We start from the raw sequence: 25,376 nt of genomic DNA on the forward strand, positions 1-25,376 counted from the left end.
ATAAGAAACAACCTGAAGGTTGCTGGAGAGAAGGTGGGAAGGGGGATGTGGTAGCTGGGTGATGGGCATTGGGGAGGGCACGTGATGTGATGAACACTGGGTGTTCTATACAACTGATGAATCACTGAACTCTACCTCTGAAGCTAATAATATACTCTATGTTAATTAATTGATTTTAAATAAAATAAAATTTAAATAAATAAAAATTGTTTGAATATTTGTTATTACCAAATTAGTCATAAAAAGCAACCAGTTGGGGGCACCTTGCTGGCTCAGCTGGTACAGCATTCTATTCTTGATCTCAGGATCATGAGTTCAAACCCCATGTTGGGCATAAAGCAACTTAAAAAGAAAGGAAAAAAGAAAAGAAAAGAAATTGTGCCGGTTCATGTTCCTTAGGCAATGCATGAGGATGGTGGTTTCTCCCACAAACTTTGATCTTTGCCCATGATGTCTGAGTCATACTCATTTACACTTCTCTTACTGGAGAGATTAGAATCTTTTCACGTGTTTAAGAGCCATTTGTATTTTCTCTTCTGAAAATTTTATATTCTTTTGCCACTTTTCCTATTAGATTTTTCACTTTTTCTTATTGACCCGTAAGTCAATATATATTTCTTGAAACTCATTCCACTTGTGAAGAATTACCTGGGTGCAAGACTATGGAGTTTGACAGAAGAGTGATAGAAGGGTGACAGAGAAGTATGTGGGCTTGGAGTTGGAATTGACAGGAGTTTGAAATGAAAATGGATTCACTGTTGGGCTTGGGGGTAAGGACGGACCCCTTATGGCCCCTGTATTTCGTGTGTTGGTTGCATCTGGATGGTTGGTGGCACCATTTGCTAAGATGGGAAAAATGCAGAAGAAGCCAGAAGATGATAAGGTGGTACATGAGCTTTGTTTTGGAAATTGTAAAAAGAAAAACTAGGACCTTGGTTTGGAAAGATTTTTTTTATTATTATTTTAAGATTTTATTTATTTATTTATTAGAGAGAGAGAGCATGAGCAGAGGGAGGGGCAGAGGGAGAGGTAGAAGCAGACTCTCCACTGAGTAGGGATCCCAGACTCGGGGCTCAGTCCTAGGACCCCAGGATCATGACCTGAGCCAAAGGCTGACACTTAACCACCTAACCAACTGAACCACCCAGGCACCTCTGGAAAGATTTTTTTGAAGACACAAAGCATAAAAATTAGATTGATAAAATTTACTACATTAGAATTTTACTTCTGCGACTTCTGTACAATAGATGGCCTTATAAACACAGTTAAAAGACAGACAACAGATTAGGGGAGAGATTTTAATAATATATAAAACAAAGGATTCATATTACCTCAAATAAGAAGTTTCTACAAATAATTTTTAAGAGACAATTCTAAAGAAAATAATCAAAATTTATGAATAGGCAACCAAACAGAAGGAAACCTAAATGGAACCCAAATGGAAAATAACTATTTTCACTGGAAAATAGGGAAATGCAAATTAAAACAAGATTGAGATCCCATTTTTCACCATCAGATAGGCAAAAATTAAAGTCTAACAATAGAAAACATTGCTACTTTCACATATATTGTGGATGGAAATGGAAACTGAATCAGTCTTTTTATAAAGGAATTTGGTGGTATCTAATAAAATTGAAAATTCATATATTTTGAAGCTCAGCAGTTCTACTTCTAAATACAGACCCTTAAGAAACTCTTGAACATGAACTTAAGGAGGTAATTTATACACAATATCTAAAGATTTAAAACCACACACCACAAATTGTTTTATATTATTCATGAATTCATTTATTTATTACTGCAAATGTATTAATATGGACACTAATATACATATGGAATTCAGGATCATGGTTGTCTCTAGGAAGGAAGGAAAGAGACTGGGACTGAGGATTGAGGTCAAGAATTTTAGCTCCAGGGGCGTCTGGGTGGCTCAGTGGGTTAAAGCCTCTGCCTTCGGCTCAGGTCATGATCTCAGGGTCCTGGGATCAGGCCCCACATCGGGCTCTCTGCTCAGCGGGGAGCCTGCTTCCTCCTCTCTCTCTCTGTCTACTTGAGATCTCTGCCTGTCAAATAAATAAATAAAATCTTTAAAAAAAAAATTTTAGCTCCGTATTATATTATTTACATATTTTGTGAAGGAGAATATACAAATGTGTGCATGTACGTATACACATCAAGACATAATGATTTGAGGTATATACAACAATATGTTACAATGGTAAAAATATGAGTATTTGTTATATTGTTCCTTATACTTGTAAATTTTTTAAAAATTTTCTCAGTGTGAAGACTTATTTTTGGACATACTTAATTTGAGATGGTAGTAAGATATCCTGGTAGAGACTCTAAGCAGGATAACAGATGCATCATTTGAGCTCAGGAAACTGAGTTGGGCTTGAGTAATACAAGTTGGAGTCATCAATATATACATGATAATTAAGGCCAAGGGAGTAGATATGTCACCTGAGGAAAGAGAATAGATAGTAAAAAGAAGAGGACCCAGGACAAGTCTTGAGGAAATCTAACATTTGCAAGCTAAAAAGAAAAAGAAAAAAGACATCGAAGAAACTGATAAAATGAAGCCAGTGAAGCAAGAGAAGAATTAGGAGTGCATGCTGTCCTGGAAGCTAAAGGAAGAGAGTGTTCATCAAAAGTATGGAAATGACAACTGAGTCTAACGCCGGTAAGATGTTGAGTAAAACTGTTAAGAAGGGGTGTGGTATCATGGGATCATTGGTTTTCTCATTAGAGCAATTTAATTGAAGGTGAGAACAGAAAGACATTGTCATGGGTGAACAAGATTTCCTAGACAAGACACACAAAGCACAATGACAACAGGGGGATATGAATATATCTGACTACATAAAAACAGTAAATTTCATTTGTGTTGAGAGTATCTGTGGAATTACTGGAGATCAGCCAGTAAAAAAGATGATCGAAAAGAAAAATGAGTAAAAGATAATTAACTAAAGTAAAAATTAACTAATTAAGGAAAAATTATCTAATTAAGTAAAAGATAATTAGTTGATTAATATTCAACTAATTCAGAACAACTAATTCAGAAGAAGAACCTGGAAGAGTCAATAAATATGAAAAGATATTCAACTTTACTAATAATCAAGGAAAGAAAACAATAATGAAATAGCATTTCTACCAATTCAGAATCAACTAATTCAGAAGAGGAACCTGGAAGAGTCAATAAATATGAAAAGATATTCAACTTTACTAATAATCAAGGAAAGAAAACAATAATGAAATAGCATTTCTACCAACAGATTGGCAAAATCAAAGTTTGGCAATGGCAGCAGGCAAGGGTTAAAAAGGATGTAGGGAAACCAAGAGAATCAAGCAAAAAATGGTAGAACAAAGAAGAGGGTTTTTTTAAAGATTTTATTTATTTATTTGAATGAGAGAACAAGTTGGGTAGGGAAGAGGGACAGAAGGAGAAAGAAAAGCAGACTCCCTGCTGACAGGGAGCCCAACAAAGGTCTCCATCCCAGGATACGGGGATCATGACTTAAGCTGAAGACATATGTTTAACCAACTGAGCCACCCAGGTGCCCCTAAACTAATTAAGAGTTTAGCAAGATGCTGGACATAAGAGAAACATCCTAATTAATGATTAGAAAAGGTAATAAAATATAAGCTATCATTCTTTTTTTTTTTAACTTTTTTTTTTTAATATTTTATTTATTTATTTGACAGACAGAGATCACAAGCAGGCAGAGAGGCAGACAGAGAGAGAGGAGGAAGCAGGTTCCCTGCTGAGCAGAGAGCCCGATGTGGGACTCGATCCCAGGACCCTGAGATCATGACCTGAGCCGAAGGCAGCGGCTTAACCCACTCAGCCACCCAGGCGCCCCATAAGCTATCATTCTTAACAGCAACAGAAACTATACACACCTAGAGGCAAACTAATAAAAATGTGTAATAATTTTATGGAGAAAACTACAATGTTTTAATGAGGAATATAAAAAGAATGAATGGAGAAATATATACAATATATACAATGTCCATGCATGAGAAGGCTTAGCATTCTTTTTTAAGGTTTTATTTATTTATTTGAGAGAGAGAGCACCAACATGGGGTACATGAGCGGTGTGAGGAACAGAGGGAGAGAGAGGGACAAGCAGAGGGGCTCAATCTCACAACCTTGAGATCATGACCTGAGCCAAAATCAAGAGTCCAATGCTTAACTGACTGAGCCAACCAGGTGCCCCTCAGCATTTTAAATATATAGATTCTCCTCATATTAGTTTATAAATTTATTACAGTTCCAACCAGTACCCCCAATGAGATTTTCCAGGGAATGAGACAAGGTGATTTTATAAAATCATGAGGAATAATAGAACTGTACAAATAGTAATAATAACTGCTAATATTTATTGTGAGCTAGCGTTTGAAAAAGTAATGTGGGAGACACACCCTACCAGATGTAACAGAATATTACAAAGTTGTAGCTATCAGGGTGATATAGGTAGAGGGACTGGCAAAGAAATAGGTGAAACAAAATAGAGTTCAGAAACAGACCATGGCTGTTAACCCTTCCTTCTGTGGTAATCATTTCACAATATACACTTCCTTCAAATCATCACATTTTACACCTTCAATTATATTCTTTATTGCAATAATATTGCAGCACCTCTGGACATTTTTTTTATTTTAAAAGAAAAATAAATAGACCATAGCATTTCTGAGAGCATGATATATATATTAGAGTTGGAGTTGATTATTGGTGGGGAAATGATGAACTATTTAATATACGGTGTTGAGCGAGTTCTCATATGTAACATTCCACACACTCAACACAAAAATAAAATCCATGGATTAAAGACTTAAACATGAAAAACTAAAACTTGGGAAGAAAATATAGGATCATGTCTTCATGATCATAGAATAAAGGTTTCTTATACAAAAAACATAGACCATAAGAAGAAGATTGACATATTTGGCTAAATCAGTATTTTAAACTTCTGTGTTACAAAAGAAAGAAAGAAAGAAAGAAAGAAAGAAAGAAAGAAAGAAAGAAAGAAAGGGAAAGAAAGAAAGAAAGAAAGAAAGAAAGAAAGAAAGAAAGAAAGGGAGGGAGGGAGGGAGGGAGAGGGAGGGAGGGAGGAAGGAAGGAAGGAAGGAAGGAAGGAAGAAAAAGAAAGAAAAGAAAATTGTCCATAAATAATGTTTGAAGGCAAGCAACAGATTTGGAAAAGTTACCTGCCACATACATAACAAGGGATTAGCATCAGAACAGATAGAAGAGGGGCGCCTGGGTGGCTCAGTGGATTAAAGCCTCTGCCTTCAGCTCAGATCATGGTCTCAGGGTCCTGGGATCAAGCCCTGCATCGGGCTCCCCGCTCAGCGGGGTGCCTATTTCCCCCTCTCTCTTGCCTGCCTCTCTGCCTACTTGTGATCTCCGTCTGTCAAATAAATAAATGAAATCTTTTTAAAAAAAATTTTTAAAAAAGAACAGATAAAAGAATTTCTACAAATCAATAAATAAAAAACAATTCAAAAGAAAAAAATGAGCAGGGCGCCTGGGTGGCTCAGTCCATTAAGCATCTGCCTTCAGCTCAGGTCAGGATCTCAGGGTCCTGGGGTGGCGACCCATGTTGGGCTCCCTGCTCAGCAGGGAGCCTGCTTCTCCCTCTCCCTCTGCCTGCTCTTCCCCTGCTTGTGCTCTTTCTCTCTCAAATAAATAAATAAAATCTTTTAAAAATATATTTAAAAAAAAAAAAGAAAAAAATGGGCCAAGGATAAAACCCTACAATTTGCTGAAGAAAAGACCCAGATGACCAATAAACATATGAAAGACTTCTCATAACCTCTCATCATATTTGCATTATATTTACATTAAATAATCATACTCTCGCTCTCTCAAATAAAATCTTTTAAAAAATGTATTTAAGGGGCGCCTGGGTGGCTCAGTGGGTTAAGCCTCTGCCTTCGGCTCAGGTCATGATCTCAGGGTCGTGGGATGGAGCCCTGCATCGGGCTCTCTGCTCAGCGGGGAGTCTGCTTCCCTCTCTCTCTGCCTGCCTCTCTGTCTACTTGTGATCTCTCTCTGTCAAATAAATAAATAAAATCTATTTAAAAAATGTATTTCAGAGAAAAAAAAATGGGAGTACCTGTGTAGTTCAGTCAGTTAAGCATCCAACTCTTGATGTCAGCTCAGGTGTTGATCTCAGGGTCCTGAGTTTAAGTCCCAGGTTGGTCTCCATGCTGGGCATGGAGACCACATGAAGAAAAAAAGAGGAAGGAGGGGAGAGAGAGAGGAAGGGAAAAAATGTATTTTTTTAAAAGATTTTTATTTATTTATTTTTTTTTTTTTGACAGGCAGAGAGCCCGACTCGGGGCTCGATCCCAGGACCCTGAGACCATGGCCTGAGCCAAAGGCAGAGGTTTCAACCCACTGAGCCACCCAGGTGCCCCGAAAAAAAATCTATTATTGATACCACATTACCAAAATAATCTTTAAAAAGTAAGTTGGAGACCTCACACTTTCTGATTTCAAAACAGTACAAAATAATAGTAATCAAGATGGCCATTTGTCTACAACCTGATTTTTAAATGGTCAAAGAACTTGAATAGACAATTCTCCAAAGAAGATAGACACACGACCTACATGTTGGTATGTGAAAAGAAGCTTGGGGCACCTAGGTGGCTCAATGGGTTAAGCCTCTGTCTTCAGCTCGGGTCGTGATCTCAGGGTCCTGGGATCGAGCCCCATGTCGGGCTCTCTGCTCAGCGGGGAGCCTGCTTTCCCCTCTCTCTCTCTGGCTGCCTTTCTGTCTGCTCTGCTTGTGATCTCTCTCTCTGTCAAATAAATAAATTAAATCTTTTAAAAAAAAAAAGCAGCTCAACATCACTAATCAAAACCACAATAAGATAATATCTCACACTTAATAAGATGGCCATTATCAAAAGAACAGTATTGTCAAGGACAGAGAGAACTTGGAACCCTTAGGCACCATAAGAATGTAAAATGGAACAGCCATTATGGAAAACAGTATAGAAGTTCCTCAGAAAAATTAAAAAAAAATAAAATTACCATATAATTCAGCCATCCCATCTCTGCATATATATCTAAAAGAATTCAAAGCAGGATATTGGGCTATTTGCATACATCTATTTTCATTGCAGCACTAATCATAGTAGATAAAAGGTGGAAGCAACCCAAATGTCCATTGAGAGATGAATGAATAAAGAAGATGTAGGAGGCACCTGGGGGTTTCTGTCAGTTAAGCATCGGACTCTTGATTTCAGCTCAGGTCATGATTTCAGGATTATGAGATCAAGGCCCATGTGGGTGGGGCTTTGCCTCAGCCGGGCATCTGCTTCTTTCCATCTCCCTTTGCCCATCTCCCTACTTGTGCAGTGTTCACTCTCTCTAATAAATAAATAAATCTTTTTAAAAATTTTTAATTTATTTATTTTGACAGAGAGAGATCACAAGTAAGCAGAAAGGAAGGCAGAGAGAGAAGGGGAAGCAGGCTCCCTGCTGAGCAGAGAGCCTGATGCGGGGCCCGATCCCAGGACCCTGAGACCATGACCTGAGCTGAAGGCAGAGGTTTTAACCCACTGAGCCACCCAGGTACCCTAAATACATCTTTTTTTTTTTTTTAAGATTTTATTTATCTATTTGACAGAGAGAGAGAGAGATCACAAGTAGGCAGAGAGAGAGGCAGAGAGAGAGGAAGGGAAGCAGGCTCCCTGCCCAGCAGAGAGCCCGACGCAGGGCCCGATCCCAGGACCCTGGGATCATGACCAGAGCCGAAGGCAGAGGCTTTAACCCACTGAGCGACCCAGGTGCCCCTATATCTTTTTAAAAATCTTGTAGTATATGTATTTTGTGACAGAATATTATATAGCCTCAAAAAGGAAGAAAATCCTGTCGCATGCAATGGCATGGGTTAACCTCAAGGTTATACATTATAGTAAGTGAAATAAGCCAGTCACAAAAGGGAAAATATTGTATAACTCCACACATATGAAGAATCTACAGAGGTCAGAATCCTAGAAAGTAGAAGGGTGGTTGCCAAAGCTGAGGGGAGGAGGGAAAAGGAATTAGTGTTTAATTGGTATAGAATTTCCATTTTGCAGGATGAAGTTCTAGAGATATGTTGCACTACAATGTGAATATATTTAACACTATTGAACTACACACTTAAAAATGGTTAAGAAGGTAAGTTTAATGTTATGTATTTTTAACCATAATAAAAAGCTAAAATTTTAATTTAGTAACATAAATTTATTATTACGTTAAGATATCATAAGTCCAAAAGTATGTAAAATGCATATGTAAAGTTAAAAATAATAAAATGTACACCACACAGCTTAGAAGTAGAATAGTATTAATATCTTAAACGCCTTCTATGTGCTTTTTCTTCTCCAGAGATAACTATTCTGAACATTTATGTTAATCCTTCTCTTGCTTTTCTTTCCAGTTTTACCACTAATATGTGTATCTCTAAACAATGTATTTTTTTAATATTTTATTTATTTATTTGACAGACAGAGATCACAAGTAGGCAGAGAGACAGGCAGGGGCGGGGGGAAGCAGGCTCCCCACTGAGCAGAGAGCCTGATGCGGGGCTCGATCCCAGGACCCTGAGATCATGACCTAAGCTGAAGGCAGAGGCTTTAACACACTGAACCACAGGTGCCTCTAAACAATGTATTTCTGCCTAATATTGAACTTTATATAAATGGAATTATATATTCCCCTATAACTTATCTGTGGTTCCCTTATCGTTTATTCACTTTTTAACATGGCTCTCTTTTTTGAGATTCATCATACTAATACATAGATACACCTTTCTATGAAAATACCATAATTTATCGTCTGTTCTGTTCCAAATGCACATTTAGGATGTTTCTAGTTTGGGAGTATTACAAATGGCTACTCCTCCTGTGAATATTATACATCTCCTAGTCCTGGTACATGTATGCAAAAGTTTCTCTGGACATTAGAGTATAGGCTTGGAGTAGAGACTTTCAGGGAATTGAAAACAATCTAAATATCTATCAAAAGGGTAATGGATAAATAAAATACGACATTTATATGATGGAATATTATATAGTAGTCAAAAAGGAATGACCGTGTAGAGACAAAAGTGAGAGAAAAGAGAACAATGAATTATACTATTGAGGTAAAAAAATTAAAAACACACATACCACAATACTAAATATATATAAAAATATAAAAAGTGAACTGCAAGTATATACACTAAACTCATGATAATGGTCCTCTGGGAAAGAAAGGAAAGGGGAATACAGCTTTATCTATAGTGTTTTATTTCCTTTTAAAAAAAGGTTAGGGGCACCTGGGTGGCTCAGTGGTTTAAATCCTCTGCCTTCAGCTCAGGTCATGATCTTAGGGTCCTGGGATAGAGCCCCACATCGGGCTCTCCGCTCAGCGGGGAGCCTGCTTCCTCCTCTCTCTCTCTCTCTCTCTGCCTGCCTCTCTGCCCACTTGTGATCTCTGTCTGTCAAATGAATAAATAAAATCTTTTAAAAAAATAAAAATTAAAATTAAAAAAGGTTAAAAATAAATAAGACAAGGGGCTCCTGGGTGGCTCAGTCGGTTAAGTGTCTGCCTTCGGCTAGGGTCATGATCTCCAGGTCCTGGAATCAAGCCCCATATCAGGGCTTTCTGCTCCTTGGGGAGTCTGCTTTTCCCCCTTCTGCTCCCCTTGCTTGTGCTCTCTCTGTCAAGGAAATAAATATATCTTTAAAAAAATAAAAAAATAAATATGACAAAATATTAATGGTTGTTAATATTAGGTGGTAGAATATGCATATTTGTTATCTTGTTCTTTGTAATTTTTTGTCTTTTAAGTTTTGTTTTAGAAAAAAAAAAAAAAAAGGCCCCAAATTGGACTCAGAAGACTGTGGGGGAGAAGAATGTGTAAACATCATTTAAATATTTTTAAGTGTTTGCCTAAGAGTTCATCTAATATTCGAAATCTACATAATCTTACTGTGGAAAATATTTAGTGGTTTTCCTTTTTTTGATGTAATTTTAAAATAAACACTGTGGGTTTTTTCTTTAATTGCAGAACAGCTTTTTCATATGTCATACTATTTCCATAGGATAGATTCCCAGCCCTCTAGTTACTGGATCAAAGAATGTGAAACTTTGAAACATTTGCTGCCTTCCAGGAAACTCCCAATATACACTATTTTAGGAAATCCTAACTTGATACATTATGGCTCTGGGAGTGCTTTTTATAGGCACAAAAGGTCTATCCTTTAACCACTCTCTCTTTACTTCTTAAATATTTTCTTTATTTGACAGAGAGAGGGCATAAGCAGGAGAAGCAGAGGCAGAGGGAGAAGCAGGCCCTCTGCTGAGGGGGAAGCCACCCTCTGGACTTGATCCCAGGACCCTGAGATCATGTCCTAAGCTGAAGGCAGAGGTTTAACCAACTGAGCCACCCAGGCCCCCCAATCCTTTAACCTCCCTTAACTGATATTATATTCTACTGCTTTAGAGCTCAATACCTTGTACAAATATACCTTTGCAATTACCTCGGGTTTGATCAGCATTCATCTAGATAAAATGTTGCTCTCACTAATAAAGACATCTTCACTCAAATTAGTAAGGATTTTCTAAAGAGAGCTCTTCAAAGGTAGAAGCTCCCCATTACTGGAGGCAAGCAAGCAGAGACTGGACACTTAGTAGAATGTTATAAATTCCTTCTTCCTTTCATTCCCCAAACCTTTAGGTAACAGCTTTTTCCTTCAGCCGCGGGCAAGGACCTGAAGACCCACAGATGAAAAATTTTAGGGTGCTGCCACCCAGGCTAACTTTCAAGTTTGGCTAAATGATCGGGTCCTGGTGTCTTCTGAATTCTTTGTTGCTGGCTGTACCTTAATTTTAGGTTCTGGAAGGTCTATCTGTGAAAGGCGGGAAACCCAGGAAATGCAAACAAGCTTTTATGAGATTTCATTTAATTATGTTTCTTAGAACAATCTATCAAGCTTACCTGTGGGTATTGGATACAGAGAAAAATTCTGGAAGAAGGACCATTCAGGGTCAGGGAAGGGAGAGGCAATTCCGAGGGGGGGGGGGGGGGGTTGAACCAAAAAAAGCAGTATCTACTAGTCTTCTTCCAGTTTTGCTCATTTCCGGTAGCCCCGAACCTATGGCATCAAGCCTCCAAACCCTACCAGCCAGAATTAGCGCGGGCAGGAGCTGGAGCTGCGTGGGCCATTTAGGAGCCCGGAACCTCGTGCGCGGGGTCCCGGCAGCAGCGTGCACCGGGAAGCATTTGGGTGCTGCACCGCCCTGCGCTTTGCCCTTCAGCGGCGTTCTCGGAGGAGAAAGCTTGCGGCGGGCGGCCAGGCGGTGGTCCTGCTAGTTTTCTTTGTAATTGTTGGTCCGAGGCCAGGCCTCAAGTGGGAACGGCGTCACCATGATGGACGGAAGGCCGGGCCGAGTGCCCTTACAGTTCCTGCCGGATGAGGCCCGGAGCCTCCCCCCGCCCAAGCTGACCGACCCGCGGCTCGCCTACATCGGCTTCTTGGGCTACTGTTCCGGCCTACTTGATAACGCGATCCGGCGGAGGCCGGTGATGTCTGCCGGTGAGGGCTACGCGGGCTGGATCGGCTGGGAGGCAGGGGGTCGGGGGCTGCCTGCCGGTTCCCTGGTAGGACGCCCAAATGCTTTCGCTATTCCGGGCCTTTTCACCTAGCAGGCCCCGCCTCGCCTCCTTGGGACCTCTGCGTCCCTTGAGGCCTTCAGAACCCGGTGGGGCCAAAGTGGACTTAGGGAAACTGAGGTCATTGCAGCCCACTAACCCACAAGTGGGTGTGTGCAAAAATGAGTGTATACTTCGTGCCATGCACTACTGACATTACGTGCACTGTAGTCTTCGTCCTCAAAGTACTTTTGGGGAATGAAGAAACGGCTTTACAGGGGTTAACCCATCTTGCCCAACGTCTTATGGACATTAAGTAGCAAGCCTGTTTTTAGACCTCAAGTCTGTATTCAGAGTCAGTGCTTCTCAAACCTGCTGTGCATACTAATAATCTGGGGATCTTGTTAATATGCGGATTTTGATTCAGAAGTTCTGGAAAGAAGCCTGCTGTTAAAAAACTTCCAGATACAGCTGGTCTGGGGACTTGCTTTGAGTAGGAGAGGATGAACCACTGAGCTGTAATCATTCTATCTGTTCATTTATTATTTAGTGGTTTAAGGGAGACAGAGATAGCAAGAGAGCACCAGCGGGAAGGAGAGGGAGAAGCAGGCTCTCCACTCAGCAGGGAGCTTGTCGTGGGCCTGGGTCCCACAACCCCAGGGTCATGACCTGAGCCAAAGGTAGAGGCTTAACCACTGAGCCACCCAGGTGCCTCTGGGCTGTATTCTCTAGTAGTGTGTCAGTGGCCTCCTGTCGGAAAATAGCTGCTGCAATGGTAGCTGTGCTGAGGGCAGTGGATTTCCAAAGGGAAAAGAGGAGGAAAGCTTTGGAAGAAGTGTCTTTGAACTTAGCTTTATCGGGCAAATACCAGGCGAGAGCCTTCCAGGCCCATGGAAGGCTAATGGAAGTAAACGGAGGCAAGGGCCTCTGAGCTGAGAGAAGTTTGATGATAGAGTGTGCAGTGTAGGGTGATAAGGCAGATTTAGGTAGATAATAGCAATGTATTCTCTAGGCAGACGGGAACCTTTTTAGCTTTTGAGAGTTGTTGGGGTTAGGAGGGGGGTAGAGGGAGGAGATAATAGAAATCAGGCCTTTTGTTTTTTTGTTTGTTTTTTTGAGTAGGCTTCATGCCCCAATGTGGGGCTTGAATTCACCACCCTGAGATCAGGAGTTGAACATTCTACCGACTGGTCCAGCTAGGCACCCCCAGGCCTTGTGTTTTATTTTTTATTTATTTATTTTTAGAGAGAGCGACCCCCAAGATCTTGACCTGAGCTGAAATCAGTATCAGACACTTAACCAACTGAGCCACCCAGGCACCCCTGGGCCTTGTGTTTTATTTTTTGTTGTTTTATTTTTTTTTTAAGATTTTATTTATCCATTTGTTAAAGAGAGACCGCACAAGCAGGGGTAGCAACAGGCATAGGGAGAAGCAGGCTCCCCGCTAAGCAAGGAATCCAACACAGGACTCGATACTAGGACCCTTGGATCACCACCCCACCCAAAGGCAGATGCTTTACGGACTGAGCCATCCAGGTGTCCCAGGCATTGTGGGTTTTTTGTTTGTTTTTTTTTTTTAAGATTTTTTTTATTTGAGAGAGAGAGAGAACACAAACATGGGGACCAGCAGACGGAGGGAGAAGCAGACTCCCCGCTGACCAGGGAGCCCAATGTGGGGCTTGATCTTGGAACTCGAGGACCATGACCTGAGCCAAAGGCAGATGCTTAACCACCTGGGCCATCCAGGTGGCCCTGGGGGACTTGTATTTTAGCATTTGACTTTTTTTTTTTTTTTTCAAGATTTTATTTATTTATTTGACAGAGAGAGAGCTCACAAGTAGACAGAGGCAGGCAGAGAGAGAGGAGGGGAAGCAGGCTCCCTGCTGAGCATCCCAGGACCCTGGGATCATGACCTGAGCCGAAGGCAGAGGCTTTAACCCACTGAGCCACCCAGGCGCCCCGGGACTTGTATTTTAAAAGGAAGGTCAAATTGGGGCACCTGGATGGTGTAGTCTTTTGAGCACCAGCTCTTGATTTCTGCTCAGATCATGATCTCAGGGTTGTGAGATTGAGCCCAGCACCCAGCTCCCTGCTAAGTGAGAAGTCTGCTTGAGATTCTCTCTCTCTCTCTTGTATCTCCCCTGACTCTGCTCTCATACCCTCTCTCTCTCTCCCCCAAATAAATAAATAAATCTTGAAAAAAAAAGTCGGGGAGAAGGTCAGCTTTGTCAGTGCAAAGCACTGATTGGAGCCAAGGTGCTCAGTTAAGAAGAAAGCTAATACAGTGGTTCAGGCAACCAGAAGTCACCTCACTTGTACCTCTTTTTGCCACCTTCCAGCTATAGGTCGTGCTTGAAGGCCGGCTCCCAGCTCACCAAATACCAGGATTTCCAGTGCTCAAATAGTATGACCCCTCTCCACAGAAAGGAATGATCTTTGTCTATTTCTGTCTTTAGGGAGTTGAAGTTTTCTCCCTTTTCATCACCACTCCACATTTCCCCAAGCCTATCGTTTGTTGTAATGAAAAGAACTCCATTTTGAAACTAAATGGCTTAACTCCAGTGTCTCCTATCTCTGTCACCTTGCGCAAGTTACTTGGTCAAGCAGTTCAGAGGCAAAAAGTATCTTCATCTGTAAAATGAGAATAATTGGAGCGCTTGGGTGGCACAGTTGGTTAAGCATGCGACTCTTGCTTTCAGCTCAGGTGGCGATCTCAGGGTCGTGAGATGGAGTGCCCTGTGGGGCAGAGTCTGCTTAAGACTCTCTCCCTCTCCCCTCCGTCCCCCCACCCAGTGCTCGCTTGCTTGCTCTCTCTTGCTCTCACTCTCAAATAAATAAATCTTAAAAAAAAAAAAAATGAGAATAACTAATCTGCATATTTGTTGTGAGAATTGAGATTCTATAGATAAAATGCCTCATACAAAGAAGGTGCTAGACAAAGTTTCCATTTCTTAGCTGTTGTTATGCAAACAGTTTACCATATATTTGTTCAGCATTTACTAAGCTCTTTCTCTGTGCCAGGCAGTGTTACATACTGGGTATATGGGGTAAAGAGTACCGTCCCTGACCTTGAAGAGCTCTTAGTCGAGTCAGAGAGACAACTAAATAGTCCATAATGGGTGTAGGCATGGCAAAGAATGTGTTTTCATAGAATTAGGTGAGCAGTGAGCACTTTGGGAGCACAGAGGAGGTATAGATTGAATAGAGACTATTCCAGAGGAAGAGCATAATAGTCAAGAGCACATGATTTTGGGTTTGACACCACCTCCATCCTACTAGCCATTTGATTCTGGGCAAGTTACTTATCTCCATGAGCTTCAGTTTCCTATCTATGAATTCAGTTTCCTATCTATGAAATAAGGATATCTACCTCTGTGTGGCTGTGAAAACTAGATAAAGCCCTTAATCTAGGGCTAGGCATCAGAGTTCCTGAGTTCCCTGGGTGTCCCTGAGTTGCTTTGGATTGAGGAATTTATTGAAATGGGTCTCAGCAGCATTTATTTACATATACTATGTTTGTCTAATTTAATGATTACCATATAGCAGTATTCAGTAAATATTTGTTGACTAAGTAAGTATCTATAGATTACAAGGAAGTCTAAAACCTGGTCCCAGCCCCCCAGAAATTTATAACTTGACTAGCATATCCACTTAAAAGACAAACTGGTACACGTTTATGCATGTAGCTTAACAGGTGTGACAAAGGAGCAGGGAAGGAGAAAAATGCAGTGGGTTTTCAAAACTATAGCCATGGAGAGTACCAGGCTGTATTTAGTTTTGGAATATTCTGTAAATGAAATCATATTGTATAGATCTTTTTCCAGTTAGCAGAAAATATTAAGTAGAATTTTTTTCTTAAGCTTTTCCCCCATCTGGAGTTCAAAACCCATGTTGGTACCACTTGCCTGCCTTAAACTTATAGTTAGTTGATATCTAAGTGTAGTCCACCAAATTAAATGTATTTATTGATTTCTAGTTTAATATGTCAATAATTTATGGTGTTCTGCAAAGAGCACCATGGTTTCCAAGTTTAGATTCACTTAATAAAAAAAAGGGAAATTGATTGTGGAGGGGTTGTGCATGTGGTAGGAGGGAAACCACCATTGAGAGGAAGGGACGAGCTTAGGGAAAGGGGAACATGGTAAGAGGCCAGGCATGCCTTTAGGGCTGGGACACTGACATCATTATCTGAAACATTCAGGAAGTCTTCTGTGAGGGATATGGCTAAGCATAGAGTCTAGGTCTTTGTGTAGTCTAGTGGCACACAGTAGAACCCAGCACACTTTGGTTTGCTGAATTGCAGGTGGCCCATTAGGGGAAGAGATGGCTGTTTGGGGTAAGGGAGAATGCAAGAGTCTAGGCCCTATCCAGTTACAGATCATAGTAATATTTTGCATTTTTATTGTTTTACACATTTTTCCAAAATATTTTTACATGCATTTTCCTTTGGTTTATATAATACTGCTGTGAGAATGATATGGTAAGTATTATCTTTGTTTAAAGGTAGTAAATTGACTTGCCCAAGGCCATTTATCCATTTATTAAAATTTATTAAGTGCTATCTGCATGCTGGGTCACAAAGATGAATTAAGCATTTGCTTTGCATGGTAGTAGATGGAAATAATTTCTTTAGCAGTTTACGTATTAATTGGGAGAACTTCACCCTGTTAAGAACATTAAGGAAAGTTCTGGGAAGACTTCTTAGCAGAAGTGATAATCTGAATTGAATCTTGAGGAGGTCTCTGGGCAAAGAAATAACTGGTGGGTGTCATAAAGCATGGAAGTCTATTTGCATGAGGAATTAAAAGTAGTTCAGCATTGCTGGGGCACAGTGTGCATATCAGGGAATGTCAAATGAATATGGAAGAGTCAGCCCATGAAGGGCCTGGGAGGTCATTATATAGGAGTTTGGTCCCCTCTTGGGTATAATTGAAGAAGAAGGGGCTGACAAGCTAGGTTTGTATTTTAGTAAAAACTCCTCTAATGACAGGCTGGGGTAAGTGTGGAATGGGAAATGAGATGAAAGAGCAGTTAGTGCAAGTGAGAGATGAGTTCCCTGAAGTGAGGTGAGGAAATATTTACAAGGACTTGACAGGACTCAGTGACTGAATGAAGGGATGAGGGTGGGGAAAAGCGGGGGTGGGGGGGGTTGTTGATTACTGTGTTTATTACCCAGGACTTGACTTTCTGGGTTAATGGTCTTATCATTCTCTGAATTAAGAGGAAGAGGTATGACTAGGAGGGAAGGAAGTTCATTTGGGGATATTCAGGAGAACATACCTGTCAAACATTTGTATATATCTGTTATTCAGCATGGTTGTTTGAGTTGAACACACTTGCAGGTCACCAGTAGGTGGACAGAAGATAAAACTATAGGAATAAATGAATTCTTCAAAGGAATACTTGTGGGATAAGAAGAGGGCTGGGGTTAGAATTCTGGGGCATAGCTAGAAAATCAAACCTGCAGTTTACCTTCTTAAAAAGATGCTTCTATGTATAAAGTTCAGACCTTTGGATCTCCCTTCAGAATTCAAATTTTGGCTTTCCCTAGATCATATGACTTGATCTTCCCAAGTCTCATTATTATAGGATTTTTTTAAAAGATTTTACTTATTTATTTGACAGAGAGAGCACAAGTAAGCAGAGCCGCAGGCAGAGGGAGAGAGAGAAGTAGGCTCTCTGCTAAGCAGGGTGCCTGATGTGGGGCTCAATCCCAGGACCCCGGAATCCTGACCTGAGCCGAAGGCAGCGCTTAACCAACTGAGTCACCCAGGTGCCCCTATAGGATGGTTTTTTCAATATAGTTTTTGAATAGGTAATTCATAACACATGGTACAAAGTTTAGAAGGTAAAAATATATTGATATATATTTGTAGAGTAGCTGGCTTCTTTGGTAACCAGTAAATATGCAAATATAAATTGGTATATGGAGACAAACCAAATTTCTTTTCAAGCATTTGTAAGGACTTCATCTCTGTCACATCACACCCTGAACATGTCCTGGAATACAAGTGAGTTTAGGTCTTCAGGATTTTTTTTTTTTTAAGATTTTATTTATTTATTTGACAGAGATCACAAGTAGGCAGAGAGGCAGGCAGAGAGAGAGAGGGGGAAGCAGACTCCCTGCTGAGCAGAGAGCCCGATGCAGGACTCGATCCCAGGACCCTGAGATCATGACCTGAGCCAAAGGCAGCGGCTTAACCCACTGAGCCACCCAGGCCAGTGCCCAGGTCTTCAGGATTTTGTAGTAATCCACCTTTTCTCCTGAGGAAATTTATAAAACCTGAATTTATAAAACTTTGGGTTCCATTAATAGTTATGTTTGTAGATTTAATGTTGCTTTTCATAATTGCCAGATTCCTTTAGGAAGATATATCATGGTCAAGGCTGTTTTTTCGAAAGAACCATGTAGAAGAGCTTTTTTTTTTTTTTAAAGAACGATAGAAGAAATAACAATAAATTGTATGTCTGAACTGCAAAACCGATTTTAAATATACACTGACTGATTTTTGCTTTCTTTGGGATTTGTTTGAATTTTAGGTTTGCATCGCCAGCTCCTATATGTTACTTCCTTTGTCTTTATTGGATATTATCTTTTAAAACGTCAAGACTATGTGTATGCTGTGAAGGACCATGATATGTTTGCTTATGTAAAATCACATTCAGAGGATTTTCCTGAAAAAGGTATTTCAAGTTAACTGTAGCAAACCTCTTTCATTTTTTCTTAATCTTTTAAAATTTTTGTTTATTTATTTTTAAGATTTTATTCATTTGTCAGAGCATTAAGCAGGGGGAGTGGCAGACAGAGGGAGAAGCAGGCTCTCTGTCTAGCAAGGAGCTGGGTAGTGGGACTCAATCCCAGGACTCTAGCATCATGACCTGAGCCGAAGGCAGACACTTAACCAACTGAGCAACCCAGGTGTCCCTTTTTTGTCTTTTTCTTTTTTTTTTTTTAAGAATTATTTATGTATTTATTTAGAGAGAACGAGAGAGTGAGCACAAGGGTGGGGTAGGAGGGAATCAGATTCCCTGCTGAGCACAGAACCCAATTTGGGGCTCTATCCCAGGACCCTCAGATCATGACCTGAGCCAAAATCAAAGAGGCTTAACCGACTGAGCCACCCAGGCACCCCTGGTTAATCTCCCGCGCCCCACACACAAAGATTTTATTTATTTGACAGAGAGATCACAAGTACGCAGAGGCAGGCAGGGGTTGAAGGGGAAGCAGGCTCCATGCTGAGCAGAGAGCCCAGTGCAGGGCTAGATCCCAGGACTCTCAGACCATGACCTGAGCCAAAGGCAGAGGCCCAACCCACTAAGTGACCCAGGCGCTCTGCCCCTAGTTAATCTTACACATGCATGTGGCTTCAGGTACCTTCAGTATTCTGGTGACCCCCACATCTTTGCCTAACTGGAGTTCTCTTGAATTTGTATATCCAGTTTCTGGGCAGCTACCTCTGTGTCCATCAGGCAGCAAATAGAATTTATGTCTCCTCTGCCTGTGCAGACTTCCTGTTCTGTGTTCTGCATGGGTGAGTGGCACTTGCTACTCCATCCAGAAGCCTGGGAAGCATCTTCCACCCTTTCTTTGAATTCTCATTCACCTTCAAGACTTGCTTTTCTAGGGTGCCTGGGTGGCTCAGTGAGTTAAAGCCTCTGCCTTCGGCTCAGATCATGATCTCAGGGTCCTGGGATCGAGTCCCGCATCGGGCTCTCCGCTCAGCAGGGAGCCTGCTTCCTCCTCTCTCTCTGCCTGCCTCTTTGCCTACTTGTGATCTTTCTCTATCAAATAAATAAATAAATTCTTTAAAAAAAAAAAAAGACTTGCTTTTCTATTTCCTAAGTATTTTTCAATTCTAAACTTCTGTTTCTCTCCTGTTGCCACTCCCCCAGTTCATGTCCTGATAATCTTTTGTTTGGACTATTGCACTTACCTTCATCTCACTGAATGAGATGATCTCTGGACAAATATGGATATGCCAAAAAAGGATTGCTTACAGTAGCTATCCATAGCTTTTAGGATAAAATCCAGACTCTGAGGAGGGCTTATTTCCCCAGGCTGAGCTAGTTGCCTGCTAGACTTTGCCCATGCCTTTTATCTACCACGTGACATGCATGTGTCTGTGTCCCTCAGTAGACTAGATTAATCTCTGTTTCCCCAACCTCCAGTACAGAGCCTCTGCTAGTAAGCAATAAGTAATAGCTGACCTGATCTACACAGAACCCTGCCTTCGGGGCGCTTGGGTGGCTCAGTCAGTTAAGCATCTGCCTTCCACTCAGGTCATGATCCCAGCCCCACATCAAGCTTCCTGCTGAGCAAGGAGCCTGCTTCTCCCTCCTCCCCATTCGTGCTCTTGCTTGCTATCTCTGTCGCTATCTTTCTCAAAAAACTAAAGTCTAAAAAAAAAAAAAAAAAGCACCTGCCTCATCTCCTGTCACTTGCGTCCTGGCTCATGAAACACTGTGTCCTTAGCCTGCCAGGTATCACTTTGTGCACACCCTGTACCTTCATGATCCTCTTCCTGCTCCATCTCTGCCTGTCCACTGAGCAAATTCCAGCTCAGCAGTCATCATCTCAAAGAAGCCCTGGCCCAACGACAAACAGGAATTTCCTCAGGACAGCCCACTTAACTGCTCTTCAACTACAAATTTGATTGTAATATAAATGTTTTCTTGTTTGTATTTTACATAAATATACATAAGACAGATGTGCTCATATGTGATGAGTGAGTGAATGAATGTAGAAAATTTTTGAACTTGTAAATATATAGATCTTAAATAGATTTTCCTATTTGTGTAATGTGTGATATTAAGCATTTAAATTTCCTTATACTGAATGATGGTATCTAATCCTGTTTAGCTCTAAAATTTTATTATTCTATTTAATATTCCCATAGCCTTCAGTCACATATGTGATGCTTATGGTGGATCAAAAAGGTACAGCTTCTTTTTTTAACCAGTGAAGAGTTCAAATAGAGTACAAAACCATGTATCAGGGACGGGGGAATACTCAGAACTGCTGGATGTTGGAGTCGGATTCTTGGGAATATTGATTCCTAAGAGCGAGAGTGAGACCCAGTGGCAGAGCGGTCCTCAGTCCCAGGCCTCTGGCTTACTGCCTCCTCTGTAAACCAGTGCCCTCTGTCAGCAGGAGCTTGTGCAGCCTCGCCGCCTCATTCCGTCCCTGAGCACCGGATTAGTGGCAGGTTGTGCCCACAGGTGTGCACTGCCAGCCTGGACCTGGAAGCTGACCACCTCGACTCCTGGCCCCCCCACCTGACCTGTGCCCCTCCCTGTTCATTCCTTCCTTTACTCCTTCAGCAGGACCACTGGCAGCGCTTTTCCCCTCCAAGGAGCCATCTGGATGTCACCGCAAATTCTTTCAAAGTTACGCTTCATCCGGTGAAACAGAATGTCTCGGTGGTTACCAAACTATGGTTAACGACAAGAACATAAGGAAATTCTTAGAAGTTTATGTCTACAAAAATATTAAGTGTTAATTTTTCTTTAGGAAATATGATTTCTAGAACATATTTTGAAACAAATTTTTTGTGATCTTCCCCTTTACAGATAAGAAAACGTATGGCGAATTGCTTGAAGAATTCCATCCAGTGCGTTGAAGTCTCCAGAATTCTTCCTTTGGTTTCACCGATACCAGTTATTCCTGAGTTTTGTGGAGCATGTTTCCATGATATGGGAAGTTTATGTTAATCTGTGTTTTAACACCTTATGATTAAAATGGTCATCATGAACACTCTGACTCCTTTTTATCGTAAGAAAAATAATTCATCAGAGAATGGTCAGTTTCCATTCACCAAGTTTTAAGACATTTGACAGGTTTAAAATGGAGTTTAGCTCAGAGTTGGCAAGGGATAGCCTGTGAGCCAAGTCGTCTCTACTGCCAGTACATTTTATTGGAACACAGCCATGCTTCTCTGTTTCCATGTCAGTGGCTGCTTCCATGCTACAAGGGTAGAGTTGAGTGGTTGTGACAGAGACCTTATGGCCTGCAACACCGAAAGTGTTTAATATATGGCCCATTACAGAAAAGGTTTGCCTGTTCCAGTTCCAATTTCTAGATTATGGAGGTTTTTCTGAATCATGCAGAATAATTTGGACTTGATCCTATAGATGATGGGAAGTCACTAAAATGGTTTTAGTGGAATGACATGATCAGGTTTGTATTTCTGAGCTCTCTGCAGTAATCAGTATAGATTTAGTTTAAAAGGAAGAGGCTCAGGACTGGGATGACAGAAGACTGTAACGGCAGAGGGGTCTTTGCTTGTAGATGGACCACCCTGGTGAAAGTGGGCTCAGCTGCTAACATGGTCTATAGCCACACTTGGTGTCATTAAAAGGAAAAACCCCATCTACCTGCAATAAACTTACTCTTAATGACTTTTTGAATTCACATATTTGTCCAAAAAGTTTCCAAGCTCAGATTTTATGATCAGATTAGTTTTGGGAGATCAGTAAGATTATTTCTCTACATGATTTCAGATTAGAATGAATATAAGCATATGGTTTCTGGGCAAAATCAGATGAGTCCCATGTCTATTCTCTTGGGTCTCCCCTGTTAAAAATGAAATCATGTCTGAAAAATTACTTTAGAAGCAAAGATGTATGCAAGTTTTTTTTTCTTTAATTGCTACTTCAACAAATAAAAAGTATTGTTCATTCATGCTTGGCAGGTACAAGAGTGAACCATTCATCCTAAGGGACTTTGTTCTCCCTTAGTCCTGGAGGATAAAAAGTAAGGGCTAGAGTAAATACAAGGGTAAGGGGAGAGGGGAAAAAAATCAGCCTTTGATAATAGCACTCACATGCCAGGGGCTTTTGATTCATCTTTTTAAATTTTCATGACAATCTTGTGAGGTCAGTGATACTATCACATTTTAGAGATGAGGAATTTTAGGCTCCAGTGGGTTACATAACGTCCAGGATCATGTGAATGACCGCTCAGAGAAAGGATGTGAATTTCACTTGGTCAGCTGTGAAAACTTGTGGTCTACGGTACCACACACTGGCAGGTAATGCCGAGCTCCTCATGAACCTCTGGCTACCACCCCTGCTGGAGAGAGGAGTGAGGGGAGTTGTGAATAGCAACAAGCATTCTAAAGGTGACCTGGTGCCAAGTCCACAAACTGGCGCTCTGAGGGAGGCAGGAAAGCATCCCAGGACACCAAGGCGCCTTCGTATCCAGCTGCAGGTCCACACCATTCCCATCTGCCTCAGAGCTAGTGTTCATGTCCTCACCACACAGTCTGCCTTCTGTCACTTGAAGGGATCTGTGGAGAGCAGAAATGTAACAAACCAAGTCAGTATCAATCCCTATCACGTACCCACTGAAGTAGGAAAAATAACACAGCAGCTCGACGGTAGCGTTGCTGTAGGAAATCTGGCCATGCAGTAGCACCGCGAGAATGAGGTTATCAGAGCTGTGACAACAGCTAGTTTCACCTCCACGTTTTACTGACAAGAAAGCTGGACTAGTTGTCCAAGGTCACACAGAGGTCAGTGGTAGAACTGGGGCAGAGCCCAGATTTTTTAACTTCTGCTATACCAGATCGCCTCTACAAAAACCAGGTCCCTATGTGCTGACACATGGCACAGAACTGCTGCTCTTGTCTCTGAAGGAGTTGGGCTGGTCAAAGAGAATATTTTTTCCTTCCTTCCTTCTCTCCCTCCTTCCTTCCTCCCGTCTTCCTCCCTCCCTCCCCCTTCTCCTTCATCCCTTCTTCCCTTCTTCCTTCCCATCTTCCTTCCTTCTTTCCTTCCTTCCTTTTTTTCCTTCCTTCCTCCTTTTTTGCAAAAGTTGACACCAAGTTGGATTTTTGTTCTAGTTTGTTTTAAAGATTTGTTTATTTATTTGAGAGAGAGAGCAGGAGCAGAGGGAGAAGGAGAAGTAGGCTCCCTGCTGAGCAGGAAGCCTGATGCTGGGCTCCATCCCAGGACCCCGAGATCATGACCTGAGGTGAAGGTACATGCTCAACAGACAGCCATTCAGGCACCCCTGTTTGTTCTTTAAGTGAAGTACAGTTGGCCCAGAGAGCAGGGTTTCTCTCCACCCTGCTGTCCCCGATCCCCACCTGCAGCCAGGCTGCAGAATCCTAAGGTGTGAAGGCAGCCCCCTAGCACACAGGAAGGAGATTGAACTCTAGTTAGACCAGGGCTCATTCACAGGTCAGCTCTGCCGTTCCCTGAATAACCTTGGACTCCTTTCACTTCTCAGGCCCCCAGTTTTTTCACCTGTTAAAGGGAATGATAGTTCCATTCGAAAACTGATATGCAAGTGATTTTAAACTATAAAATCACTCAAGTGCCAGTAGTTATTTTTATCAGTACTGTTACTCTTCAGTGAAGAAAGGGAAATCCAGAGAACTGAGCTGACTGAGCTGATGAAACCGAGCCCTTACTGGTGGAGTCAGACCTTGAACCCAGGCTGGTGACCAAGCATTCACATACTTAACTAGTAAATGCACGCATGCGTAAGCACACACATATGCACGTACATATGCATTCACGGGCCACCTTTCCTGCTATCAACCCGCAGTTCATGGCCATTACTCACCAAGCCTGGTCAAGAGAGTAAGACAAGCCTGGCCTTGAACCCTCCTGAGTCATGGCCCTAATACCTGGCAGTGAAGGTGCCTGCCTCAGACCCAGGCTGTCCCGCTCCCACTGAGTTGTCTCCCCTGGAATGCCCCTCAGCAGACTCTGACCCCCACCAACACCAGCATTACCTTCCCTAGAGTCCAAGGCCTACATGGCCTGTCCCATTATCTCCTGGTATTTCCTTGTCACCTCCTCAGCTTTCAGGGTAAGATTGGTGAGGATGTGATGAAGGCTGGAAAAGTGCAGGTGGAACTGAGCTTCCAGGTCCAGCTGCCCCAAGATCCTCTCCTCCTCATCTTCTGTCTCTGCATCTTCGTGATTGGACTCATGGGCTCTGCCACCTGCCACCTTGGACCACCACTCCTGTCGGGGCAGCAGCCCATGGTCCACATCCACGCGGATGGCCTTGAGCATGATGAAGTATTTATAGAAATCAGGGGCCCCGTCCTGAGCCTGCTGCCCCTGCCCATTCAGCGGCACGTCCCGCAGGAGGCTGGGGATCATCACCATCTGCTCCATGTTGCGCACCGTGGCCGAGTAGCGGTCCATGATGGTCAGCAGGCAGTTCTTGGGGTAGAGCTTGGTTGGCACCTCCATGGTGGCTGCTGCTTCCTCACTAAGCCCAGCACACTGCCCCAGCACTACGTCGAGGCTACTTTTATGTCTGGATGTGACAGCAGTTGGACAGGATGCCAAAGCCCAGCGGTGGGGCAACACAACCCTTCTTTAGGCCAATCCCAGGGCTTGGGCACCAGTATCTGCCTCAGGTGATCCGTCTGCCCAAAGACAGACCTGCCAGCTCTCCATCTGTCATTTCAGCACTCCGAGACTGCCTCCGCAAGGGCCTGCCCGCTCATTCATGGACTGGACCGGCCAGTTAGAGGGAAGCCTTGCCCTTTGGTGCCCAGGGCTCTCACCCCAGGGCAGTCATGAACACTTTCAGGGTATCTCAGACCCAGCTGCCCCTTCACTGTCTGCCTCCTCATGCGCGGTACACTTGTTCAACCCAGGGTGCCCTGGCTTTGAGATGAACTAGGGACATGAAGAAGCTTAGTATGGGGCAACAAGCACAGACACAGGAGCCAGAAGCCCCAATCCCACCGCTTCCCAGCTATGTTTTCT

The 25,376-nt window shown here is 42.1% G+C and overlaps 2 protein-coding genes across 2 annotated transcripts; one reads left to right on the forward strand and one right to left on the reverse strand.

Moving 5' to 3' along the window:
* Window positions 1–11,289: 11,289 nt before the first annotated feature.
* On the forward strand, window positions 11,290–21,391 carry NDUFC2 (NADH:ubiquinone oxidoreductase subunit C2). Its single transcript, XM_032852983.1, has 3 exons — window positions 11,290–11,583; window positions 18,180–18,323; window positions 21,210–21,391. Exons 1-3 carry the CDS (start codon window positions 11,415–11,417, stop codon window positions 21,257–21,259), a joined length of 363 nt encoding a protein of 120 aa, XP_032708874.1. The 5' UTR covers window positions 11,290–11,414; the 3' UTR covers window positions 21,260–21,391.
* Window positions 21,392–22,259: 868 nt separating this feature from the next.
* THRSP (thyroid hormone responsive) lies at window positions 22,260–24,900 on the reverse strand. The gene is made up of 2 exons (XM_032852982.1): window positions 24,383–24,900; window positions 22,260–22,927 (listed from the first exon to the last, which is right to left on the reverse strand). Exon 1 carries the CDS (start codon window positions 24,849–24,851, stop codon window positions 24,402–24,404), a length of 450 nt encoding a protein of 149 aa, XP_032708873.1. The 5' UTR covers window positions 24,852–24,900; the 3' UTR covers window positions 22,260–22,927; window positions 24,383–24,401.
* Window positions 24,901–25,376: the final 476 nt, after the last annotated feature.

This window comes from Lontra canadensis, unplaced genomic scaffold (genome assembly GCF_010015895.1).
Source record: "Lontra canadensis isolate GAN:19392208 unplaced genomic scaffold, GSC_riverotter_1.0 scaffold7, whole genome shotgun sequence".
In the NCBI taxonomy this organism is placed as follows: Eukaryota; Metazoa; Chordata; class Mammalia; order Carnivora; family Mustelidae; genus Lontra; species Lontra canadensis.

What these genes read in the sequence shown, in the direction of transcription:
- THRSP (XM_032852982.1), bottom strand. Translation starts at nt 24,851, where the DNA reads ATGGAGGTGCCAACCAAGCTCTACCCCAAGAACTGCCTGCTGACCATC.
- NDUFC2 (XM_032852983.1), top strand. Translation starts at nt 11,415, where the DNA reads ATGATGGACGGAAGGCCGGGCCGAGTGCCCTTACAGTTCCTGCCGGAT. An exon ending in GAGGCCGGTGATGTCTGCCG is followed by an intron (nt 11,584 to 18,179) that starts GTGAGGGCTACG and finishes TTTGAATTTTAG; the next exon opens with GTTTGCATCGCCAGCTCCTA. An exon ending in AGAGGATTTTCCTGAAAAAG is followed by an intron (nt 18,324 to 21,209) that starts GTATTTCAAGTT and finishes TCCCCTTTACAG; the next exon opens with ATAAGAAAACGTATGGCGAA.